The sequence below is a fragment of the Tyto alba genome, unplaced genomic scaffold (genome assembly GCF_018691265.1).
Source record: "Tyto alba isolate M040663 unplaced genomic scaffold, T.alba_DEE_v4.0 Super-Scaffold_10, whole genome shotgun sequence".
Taxonomy (NCBI): Eukaryota; Metazoa; Chordata; class Aves; order Strigiformes; family Tytonidae; genus Tyto; species Tyto alba.
The window spans coordinates 20,822,717-20,834,775 of record NW_024881262.1 but is presented as its reverse complement, the minus strand read 5'-3'; the positions used below and the strand labels follow the sequence as shown (position 1 = coordinate 20,834,775).

The 12,059-nt window shown below is 36.9% G+C and overlaps 1 protein-coding gene across 1 annotated transcript in view; it reads right to left on the bottom strand.

Annotated features, from left to right (window-relative positions):
• The window catches only part of FARSB (phenylalanyl-tRNA synthetase subunit beta), a 40,227-nt gene that overhangs the window by 10,038 nt on the left and 18,130 nt on the right, over positions 1–12,059 (bottom strand). The window contains exon 16 of the mRNA XM_042800696.1: positions 5,659–5,811. Within this exon, the coding sequence (XP_042656630.1) occupies positions 5,659–5,811 (153 nt within the window). The remainder of the gene's footprint in view (positions 1–5,658; positions 5,812–12,059) is intronic.

Here is a 12,059-nt window from a genome sequence, read left to right as displayed (position 1 = left end):
ATGGAAGATCAGGAGACCTTCAAGAACCATTTATTTGATAAACAAGTAGTACTAGTTTCACAAGAAGAACTGGGAACATTTTTTGCTAAAACCCTATCCATATTTAGTGCTGAAGTGGAAGTCAAATAATTAGAAAAACTACTTATAGACAAGAAGGAGATAAATTGCACCACAGAAAATTTGATTAATAACAGTGGCTGAAAATTCATCAAGGAAACTGAATAAATTAGGAAAGATTAATGACCAGCATCAATAAAGACAGCATTAGAAAGATTTTAAAGAACACTGGAAACAAATTGTAGGTAGAGTACTTTCATCTGCTAACAATACTGGTTGAACTTCTTACGCGAGACAGAAATGTGTTAAGTTTTGCTGAATAAAAAAATATTCTTGAATATACTAAGATGTCTTCCAGTCCACTGAAAAAATAATGTGTTTGGTTACATCTACCAGGACTAGGACGTTTCCAAGATGCTACGAGTTTTATGCATGTGAGCTATGATTCAATTCTCAAAGTAAATATCCTGCCTGTTGCTGTTAACTTATAGTAACAATACTGGGAATTCTGTAGTACTAGAAAAATGTCAGTGTGGGGCCAGTATTCCAAGGTGGATAATCTAGATTGATCCTGTTTTAGAAAAAAAATATTTGGGAATTGGCAAATGTGAAATTCAGAGGACTTGACTACAATTACCAGCTGATATGTTTTTATTGAAAACAGATGTTGTCAAACAAATATGATTGTCTACCAAATGTGTAATTTGAAAGACTATAAATACAAGGATGCAATAGCACCCATAAAGCATCTACTTTTGAATGTCAATTAAATGCATTAAGAATTGACTGGTATCTTCTAGTATGTCACAAATGGTTTTTGGAGGCTTCATTATAAAACTGACACACTTCTTTTAGTTATCTCTGAGTAAACACACAGTTATTGACATTCATAAACAGTGAATGCTGCCAAGACAGGCAACGGAAAGGCCAGGATTGGCATTAAGAGCAATGAAGCTACAGTTCCTTAAAATAAAACAGGTATTGATAATGCCAAGTTCAACACTGCTATTAAACATCTGTGTATACGAGTCTCCCAATTTAAACTCATCACCAGATATACATGCCTGGGTTCAATTCTATACATGTAACTCAGAATTAGTCCCCAAACCTCCCTCTTCTTGCCTTGTGAATTGAGGTTCACAGTCTAAATCTTCTTTTAAAGTTGTTTGTTGTATAATTATTATTAGAAAAGCAAATGTTTATTGATGTTCTTAGTCATGGAGATAACTATTACACCTCTAATTTCACAGCTAAACCTTTCTAAATGAGAAGCTATTACTATGATTTAGTGTGGAATTAAAATTTTCTACACTTTGCCACACCTTTCATTTAATTAAATAAGGGCAGTAAAGAGAAGGGAGTGCTATTTTTCCTTTCCTTTTTTTTTTTTTTTTTTTTTCTTGAAGGACAACTGTCAATTACTGAAGGAAGCAAGATTTAGTATGCACTAAGTACACATTTATGTTGCACACAAATGGGCTGACTTCCCAGCTTTACTAAGCTGTTGATTACCCTAAAAGAATGAATGGCGTGAACATTTACATATAAAAAAATTTAAAAAGAAAAAACAAAAAACCTGAGTTAGCTGAAATTCATAAGAATCAATAATGTACAAAAAAGTAGCTCATGTCGCAAGTTCACACTACTCAGGGATTGTTTGTTTTCACATGAGTGAATGCTATTTCATCAGATACCAGTTTTGTCATGGAAGGCAGTGGGGCAGACAGTGAAGCAGTATCAATGCACAGATTCAGCATTAACATTTTCTGTGAACTTGTCAGATTGCTTCATTTTCATAAAATATGGGTGCTGTTCTCCCTTTTCAAACAGTTTGTGCCCAATTAAATTCCATTTGCAAAGTACAGAGACTCTCTGAAGGTACTGCAAAACCAGGGTTTCTTTCCTTAAATAAGTCATTCTAAATGTTACAATGCAAGCAAAGATAATTACACCTTACACTTCACACCGCTCCTTTGAAGACTGTGATATAGAATCCACTGTCAGTCTTTACTAAGGCCTTTTTTACTCTTTTTAGCATAAGTAAGACTTTACTATGAAACAAAATCCAGTGATTAACATTGCCTCCTGTGATCGTGGTTCTGATTTCTAGAAGAAAACAGTCATCTCAGATGGTCATCCAGAAGCACAAGATGACCAAAATGTTTCAGAAAACATACCCTTTCCTTCAGAGATTAAAACTTGAAATTAAGAGTACCTTCCAGTATAGTTAACAGAATGTCTCTAGTTTTCAATTCAAGGGAACTGAAATCAATGACAGTGAACCCAGAATTATTAAAATTTTATTAAATCACCTGACAATATATGACCAAATTTATTGGCTCTTTCTATCCATATTTTTACTGATTAAAAAGTTTGATTTTTATTTTATTTACCTGCTAATCAATACATACCCATACTCATCTTTACATTTATTAATGGTATGGAACTGGATAAAATTTCAAGAGTTTTATGCAATAATTTTTATTATGGAGCACATACAAATTTGAAAATTGATGCAATAATCATACTCTTGTTAATCTATGTCTGATTATGGATGCCTGTTCTATAAAACAAACAAATTTAAAAACCAAAATGCTTTTCTAGATGAGTAATTATGGGATTTGCTAACATATCAAAAAGTCCATTCTGTGCGTTTTAAAACAATGGGTAGCATTTCAGCGTTTGGTCTTTAAAACTTTGTAATTTTGTATATTTAGTGGTGATAAGAGGAAAAAATGGTTCCATTAGTAACTTTAAGAAACTGAAAAGCATTGAATGTCAAACGTATGTTGAAGTCCTTGAATTCAGTCACTCAAAAGCCTCTCTTCCTTAAGGCTGTTCTGAACAGCTCTTCTCCATTTATTACCTAGCTCAGATTACACCAAAGTGTAGTGCAAAGGCCAGGGGAACATCACAATTTCACCCATATTTTCTAGCATCTGTACGTTTTTCACAGGTGTTGCTATGAAGAAAAAAAGGCTGTGACCTTAAGGTCAAATCACAGGGCACCTAGGTGTTGGTAGAACAGAAGGAGCTTAAATAGCCATGATTTGCACATATGGACCAAACAGGACTATGGTACAGGCATTTCACTTTGAAAAGTGAATTTGGAAGAGGAAAATATGTGCCCAATACACCTCTATCTGTTCTCTGTTGCTCATTTAAAACAACATTTTTTTCCCCTGTATTGTTTTCCAATAATCACTGGAACTATTTTAATCAGTTACACGAGGAATAAAAACAACTAGACTAAACCCCTACCTTTACACTGTGTTGCTTACTAGTCTCAAGTTTTTCTTAAGATCACATACAGAAAAAATATCTAGGATTTTTCTAAATCAGAGTCATAGGATAAACCCATTTCTTACTGTAAAAATTTTAATTTGGCACAGGCAATAAAAAAGCATGCCCCATAAAGATGCATCTAAAAATCCATGCCATGTATAATGTCCAGATTTAAAACCTCTCAAGTAACTTGCACTTGCTTTTTTCTGAACTATTTCAGTATCCTGCAGCCTCTTCAGATGAGATGGGGTATCTTTCTTCTTTTTCACTCTGCAACTGACCTTACTCCATCACCTGCTGACACTTTCTTTCACACGTGCTTAATTGACAGCTTCAGAAGCAAATTATAAAAACCCAAACAACAGAAACCCAAAACCAAACAAAATCTCCTAAACTACTTCAGCTTCCAATCATCTCTGCAGTGAAGGTCTTTTAAATAAGTTGGTACAGTGACACTGCATTCACTATGGCGCTAGAGAATCAACCATCTGCACTGTTACCAAGGTTAAATTCCAATGTCAGGAGAACTGCAAGAAATCTACATGCCATCCCAGAAGAGTTTTTGAATCACTGGTGAAACAGAAATTAGTAGGCTTTTTTTTTTTTTTTTGACTATAGCCAAAAGCCACAAACTGCTTGTAATATATTGTATATGACAAGGCAGAATCCATCCTTTACACTACATGTATTGTGGAGTAATGTCATGGGAATACAGGAATTTTGAAGGGGCATTACAAATCCCACAGCACTAGCACCTAGAAGTAACTTCTTCACTGGGTTAGGATTATTTTTTTGAGGTCTTTTTTCCAGTTTCTTGAAGCCAGCCATATATCACTGTAATGCTACAGTAAGGAATATGAAATACTTGCAAATATTTTCAGTACTAAAGAAAACTCTTGATATGTCTATTCAAAAATGAGGTACAGATGAGTTTTGTAAAGGAATCTAACAGTTCAGTTTGAGTTCAATGACAGCTGAGTAGCCAACTCCCAGAGGCTCTTCTAACCCCTCCACTGCACCCTCCTTCCAAATAAGAAGCTTTGCTATTACCAGTTCTGTGCTTGGTAGAATTAGAACAAGAAGTATAATTGTTAAAACATTCCTCTAGTCAACCTGGGAATCTTACTAACAATATTCTAATAAACCCTTTGAAAGTCTGCCTAAATAATACTGAGCAAAATAGTACTTTGTCAAAAAACAGGAGAGGGGGGGAAAAAAAAAAAAAGGCGTGTCAATATATGACACAAATGTGCACTGAAGTGCTAGGAGACCACTTAGTTGAAGTGTTATGTTTGGAATCTTGGCAGCGCACTACAAACCAGGGAGACATCTAACAATTTTTCATTATGGTTCTATGAATGGGCAAGCTCGGTCAGGCTGTCAGGGACTCTGTCAGTGCCACTTGTTCCAGAAACTGCAGAATGGAGGCACTTCAAGCTGAGTTAATTTGAGTCAGTGTCTCATATCTCTGAACACCAATTTATGATGTATAAGTAGAATCACAGCTGCTACCCCTGCAGTCTTGCTTTTCTACGCTGTATTTACTACACTGTTATTTTAGGTAGCAGAATAGCTTAGTTGCTGATGCTCGCTCTCTTGCATCAACCTACGCTCTCTCAGTGAAGTAATGGGGTCAACCTGCTTGCTTTCTCTCTTGCATGCATATGCACATACACAGAGGAGATTTTGCACTTAAGGATGTTATTTTTAATTCATGTGCAGCTCACTATGCATGGAGAAGGAAGAGGGCCGTTATACAACTACTTGTCTAAGCAGCAGGTTTAGTCTCAAAGACAGCAAGACTCTGAATGAAGATATATAAGGCATATATCTCCATATGAATATGTAAATAAAAGGTACATATGAATAAAAGCCATGGATAAAGCTACAACCTAAAAGAGCAGGTGTAGGAAGTTGTCTTTCAGGCACTGTTAGTCAAAAAGAATACAGTGAGTATTTGGCATATTCCTCAATTTGGTGAATTCCCCTTGTAAGCAGCTTGCTTAATTATAAACGGTCCACGAAGCTCATGGCATATGCTTTACTATAAGTCTCCTTAAAAAGGTGTCAATTCTTAACTTATATAAAACTACTAAGAACAGCTTACAGAAAGACAGCAATCCCATTTTACAATTAGTGAATGCAGTTAATGCCTTTTCATTATCATTTCATCATACTGCAGTATGATAGCATATATAGTAATATTAATCCTTAGTGCCTACTGCTGAGAATAATTAAAAAGTCACCTTAGATTGTAGGGAAATCTTTGGGCTCCAGAACAACCTCTGCTGCGCACTGCAGCTCTGTCTTCCTTACCTTCAGTTGCCTTGATCGTGTAGCCATTCTCTTCATTTGGTGGTACTTCAAGAAGCTGCATGACCCTGTCCAGCAAACCATGGATAATCTCAAACCCTGGGCTTTTGTTGTAATAAACTGCACAGAAATGCCTGTAGTTTCTTGCACCTACATCTGAAGAAGAAGGAAATAATTACATTATCTGGGAAACTTTTATCACACTTTCAACCTTGCCTTTAGCATAATTTTTCTTCTGCTGTACTGTGAGGCACTTGTGGCTGAAAAGATAAATGACTATGTAAGATGGCTTCTCCGATACACCTGTCATATAATCTGAGGAAATAATGAGATTTTCTTAATTCATTGACTCTCACAGTCAGAAATGTAAAGAAAGATTTAAAGTATCCTATGCCCTGGGCAGGAAACAGGGTTGTTACAAGTATCTTCTACACAGTGACAGGTACCAAGAATATAGTTAAGCGTTAAAGAAATTAAAAACAGACTAGCCAAAATGCAAATACTCAAGTAAGCATCAAGAAACTTGTGATGCTGGTGGGAAAGCTAAGTATTTATAGAACTTGGCTGCAGAATAACTACCAGTACAAAACAACTAGTCCACAACTTGAAATGAGTAATAACATTACCATAGTGACCTATGAAAAGATCTAAATACGCACAGGTTTCCAAATCACAACTGATGCTTTTCATGATCATCTTGGACACCCCTTCAACCAAGCAACTATGAAAAACATGCTACATTGTACAAACTCAACACTGTGACACGAATGTCTCCCCCTTTGGACAGTTCCTTAAGTCTAAACCCTGCCTTCTCCCTGCTCTAAGTTTTCTTACATTATTGATTTAATCAAAATGCATTTTTCTTTTTTAAACTTTCAGAATTAGCATGTAGTAGTATGCTGTACTTGTACATTTAGGCTACATCATTGCAACACACACTCTCCAGGACTACTGTGGCCTACTTCAAAGATTTACTCTTTGTAGGTTTCAACGTTTTCACTTTTTCAGAGGAACAATCTAGGAACAGGGTAACAAGTTTATTGTCGCAGCTGCCAATTAGTAGCAGTGAAATTCAAAATACTGATTAACATAGTGAACTCATTTATTGACTTCAGGTCTTTACCTTCTTAAGGTTAAAGTGTAAGTACGTGTTCAGCAAGGTTGGTGTATACAAGGGCAAAGTTTGCTGAAACCGGGGAAGGACCCTTTATGTGACTGTCCTCCTCTTCTGGACATTCATATGCTTTGAAAGCGTCTTAAGTATATATGCTGCATTTCAGTTTGGACCAGACTTGCACTTCTGAAGGAAATCTCCTCATCATCCCCACTTACTGTGCTTCTATTCACACTGTAAAGCAACCCTGCGGCATATGAGCCATGTTCCTTTCAGCTGCAGTTCAGTCAGGGCAGGTGTTTCAGAAGGGCACCTGAGCAGCTTCAACCCCTCAAGGGCATTCAGCACAGGAGCAGAGTGGAGCTAGTCACAGGGACAGCTTACATGCATGTAGCATGGACTGTGAGTCGTCAGCCGATCTCCTGTACTGCACTGCTTCGTAATACTGACATACAGTGCAACAAGCTACAGCCAGGTGTTCGTGCATAGATTTCTTCCCTTTCTAGGTGGTCATCTGGATTCTGTAGTCTCCTAGTTGCTCACGTCTAGATGGACATTCTGATCTTTCTCTTCCACTTAACAGTGATCAGATGTAGGGAGGAAATGTATTTACTGAGAGCAATTGCATTCCCTTTTTTTTTAAAAAAAAAAAAAAAAACAACAACAAAAATCCTTCTGATCTGTAAATGATTGTAATGTTTGAGGGGAAAGAGGGAATAAGAACTTCTACAGTAAAAGGAATGAAGAATGAATGAGTTAAAGAGAAAGTCTGTCTGGTCTGCAAGCTAAGGTAGGGCAGCACCATATGACATAGTTGCATACGTAGGGCTTTCATATTTTTTTCCAGAAATTACCCAAAAGAAAGGCACATGAAATCCAGTATATACCAGGGTAAATTATGTTCTTTACAGAGTCAACTTGTGTTCACACTGAGCGTGTCAGGGCCTCTTGTCAGCTGGACTTAGTATTCCCAGGAAAAAGGGCACTGCACTGCATACTGCTCACAGAAAATGTGGTTAAAGATCCCTATACAGCTGAGGACTTCATGGGAGTTACAGCTGCACCTATGGCCTGAATTGTTCTTCCACATAGTTCTGGGCATAAGTACCAGAACCGAGTGCCTCAGACATAAGAGACAGTTCTTTTCTACAGGCATCAATTGTTTGCTGCTGCATTCAATACAAGAAATAAGGGACATGAAAATCATCAGGAGCCAAGCTCAAAACAAGAAAAGGAGTGGGTTCTTCAGGCAGCACAGAGTTAAGTAGTCAGATGACTTCCCCACAGGATTTTGTGGATGCTAGAAGTTTACATGGCTCTGAGGAGGCAGGGGAAGTTCGTAGGAAAGAAATGTGTTACTGCTTGCTACAAACAAAGAACCACCTTTGAGTTGGGAAGTCCCTGAGCTACTTGTGGCAGAGAACTGGGGAGCGCTCTGGAAGAGTCACCTATGCATACCTGCTCTCGTGCTTCTCCCCTGACAACCTCTTTTAGCTACTCTTGCAGACAGGTTATTGGGCTAAATGAGACTTTGGTCTGACCCGCCATAGCCAATCTTTGTGCTTGATGTACTGTGAGCTTAAATACAAGCAGAAACTTTAGCATGCACGGAGTGTTCCCTGAACTGTGAATACCTACCACAAAGAAGACATTAGAGATTATTTTAAAATTAAATTTACATCTTGTTTATTTGCTCCAACTAACCATTTAGTAACAAAAAATATGTCAAAAACTAAACAGGAAAACTTTTACCAAATGATTAGAAATACACGGATTAAAAAGGACTGCAAAATGCAGGAGCAAGAACCTACACAAAAGAAGAAAGCACAGCCTTCTTGAGCCAAAAGTCATTGCAAACCTCTAGGGCAGCAATGTGGCAATACAGCTGCAAGTTCTCTCATCAGTCACTGAAAGCTGAACTCACTGTGGCAGTAAGTCTGCATTTTGTCACTCAGGGTCTTTTTCCTGTCACTATAATAATTTGCAGTGTTAAATAATGCTGGAGACTCTGGTCCTGAAGTTAAAACGGCAACACGGAAAAGTAAAAGCTACAGAGAAAACACCAGTAAATGCAACCTGTGATTTCTGGTCTAAGCATGCTGGCTGTTCAGTCCCATCGTAATCATCTCTGTTTCCCAGCTCCACTAAGATACCAATCGGTTATACAGTTATGAATGGTAGATAATTAATTTTCATGTTGTATTTACTGAGCAACAGAAAAGAAGAAAATGTTTTTCCTTTCCCTAAGACAGCACGTTCTCTGCGCTAGACATTCAGTAGAATTATTCCCTTCTTTTCTCTGAGTCATTATGGTTGCAGAATTTGTGATAACTATCTGAATTTTATTTTTATTATTGTTCAGATAGTCAACGGTGTCTTCAGATCGCTATTCTTAACCAAAGCATCAGAAATAAACATAGACAACATTTTTTATACCTCATGTTTTCAACTGTAGAAATCCTTGGTAAAGGAAAGGATGCATTTTCAAGCATTCAAAAAAGCCGTGTTACAAAACTTACTCCTTTACAGAGTTTCATTACAACACAAGAAGTTCATTCACTACAGGCAATAGGAAGAAAAAAAATAAAGTATTAAAAACTGTAGGCAAAAGCTGGTGGATGTTAGAAATGCTTCAGTTCTTTATAACTCACTTAAGAGATCTCTTGTGTCATGCCATGAAACATTTCTATTTTTCAAATGAGCCTGCCAAGTATGTCAACCTAAATTATATATATATTTTTTTTTTCTGAGACTTCAAAGCACTTCCTGGGGATGCTGCTAAAAAACAATCCAAAGGATGGGCAGCTGGTTAGGAATATGTGAGCCAAAAGAGTGCAGAGGAAGATAAAGCAGTGTTGTATGCTGCCCCCTTCCAAATTAGAGATGCTTTAGAAAAATTACTTGGTGATCTGAAAGGGGGCACCTGCTCATTTAAACTTGTGTCTCAGCCTCACAAAAATTCCAAACTATTTTCTGCTTATAACTAACACTTCCAGACAGTTTGGAAAAATGCTTCAAAATATGGCAGCAGCTGTACTCTCAAATGTTGTAAATTGTGCTAAATGTCTGCTACCATAAGCTTGTCAGATTCTCCAAGATCAGTGGTTAGAGGTGATTTTCTAATGGATTAATTTATTTTTTTGTGGTAAGGGAGAGAAAACGGTATTCTCTGTTAGGACTGGTGGTGTAAAGTGATGATTTATACGCTGAACTAGTGGAACTATCCTACCAGAAGTGACTATCTAGTGTTACAAGCTAACCACACAAATGCTGTGTAACATACTCAAAATCAGCACATTTCCTCCTGCCTCGAGAAGAAACATTTCTGCTCAGATTTGGTTCCATCTAGTTATATTAAATCTGGCACACGTTTTGCTAATTTAGTACATCAAATCTTTCTGCCAGATATGTCTGAAGAGAAAATATGTTCAGTTCACCTTGGTAAGCATGAGTTCTGTGTAAGAAGGTATTTTATTAAAAACCAGTGTGTTTAAAAGAGCTAGGTTCATTCACACATGAATGACTACAAGATGCCATTTCAAATACAGTTAATGTCAGTACTCTTTTGACCCATACTTTTTAAATTATTAATTGGAAATTCTGCATGCCAAAATCATGAAATAATAAAATTAAATTAGTCAGTCTGATGACATAAGCGTTCTGCAGGAAATCTCATTCCATATGTGAGAGGACAACCCCACATTTTTCAGTGTTTGCAGAGTTACCAGCTATTTCTTCCCCTCCCCTTCAAACTGTTTATTAGGCAAGTTTAATTGTAGAATTAAATTTGAGAAAGACAGTTGTTATTCTAAACATAACATTAAAACCAATTTCAGATACTGTTCAGTCTGCAAATGCTCAACCCATGAGAGGTCTGCCCAAGAGCGCAGGGTACAAAGCTGCTGCCTCAGAAGTTTCATCTGTTGCAATGATTCCTATCAAAATGAAGTACACTATAAAACTGTTCAGCAGCCATCCACGTAAATGAGAGCTTTTAAGAGCTACAATTAACACACACAAAATAAAAGTAACAATTTAACTTGCAGGTTTTATAAAGCCAGAAGAAACACACTCCTTAGTCCAAGATAAATAGTCCTGCTCTTGGTTCTGAATAATGCTGATGCTATTCTGCCATCTGTACCACATTTTTTGCATTCTAGCTAACTGCATGCCCAACAAGGAATGAGCTGCACCACCAAACTGTCTGTATTTAATAAAAAAAGTCTACATGGTTTGCTAAAACTGCTTATTTTGCTTGGCAAGGCTTTTGTTTCTTTTTTAAAAAAAATAATCTACAAATTAAAATCATCACCTAAACAGTTTACTTGCCATTTTGTTTATGCCTTATATAAACCTTTGTTTTGCAGATCCCAGATACCTTAAATACAATCACTGAAATATGAAACCAGATAATGAAACAACAGAACCATTTCTGCTGCTGAATTTAAAATAATGTCATCCTTTTTCACTGAGAGGCAAAACTTAATTCACAGTTGTAACTCAGTGTACATGCGCTTCCTCCTAAAAGTTGTAGCTTGCGCACTCTCTTCCACTAATATACCATATGGAAAGAAATGAATCAGTAAATTTTAGACAGATTTTTAACATTTAGAAGTCCATTTTTACAGTTCACTTTGATACATTTTTCCAGATAAAAAAAGATAATTTGAAATTTTGATCTTGTACAGTGAAATCAGTGCAAAGGGGCCCCAAAGCAGGAAGGATTTCACTGAAGCCTTTGAAAAGTGAACTAGCTGCTTTGGCTGTTTCACATAAAATAATTAAGGTTACAGAACAATTCAAAGGCAGCCACGCTTTCTTAGCATAGTCGGATGAAGTGGAAAGATAAGGAAAATCTTTTTATAGATGAGAGGGGAAATTTCATACTGTTGAGCTTTTTATTTATTTATACATTTTTATACAAAGACTTGCTCCAGTCTTTACCCTGTATCTGTGCTACCAATCTGAGTTTTCATACTGGTTGTCAGTTTTCCAGACGGTAATTTTGGAGAACAAATACAAGCAAGCCTTTTTAAAGATGACAGAAAGATGTAGAAGGGATTCATGTTGAGACACACTGACCCCAAAACCTTCCTCTGAATTACAGCTCTCCAGTATAGAATCTGCCTGCAAATCCAACCTGCTATCCCCAGGCTTGAGACATACTGCTTTCCAGTTGGCATAGTGCTGTGTATCTTTGAGCGTGCAGCAGTTTAAGCAGGCTCTAGTACTGTAATATCAGCATGCCTTTGGTATTTACTACTTTCCAAGGTTTGTGCCACTTGAGAAC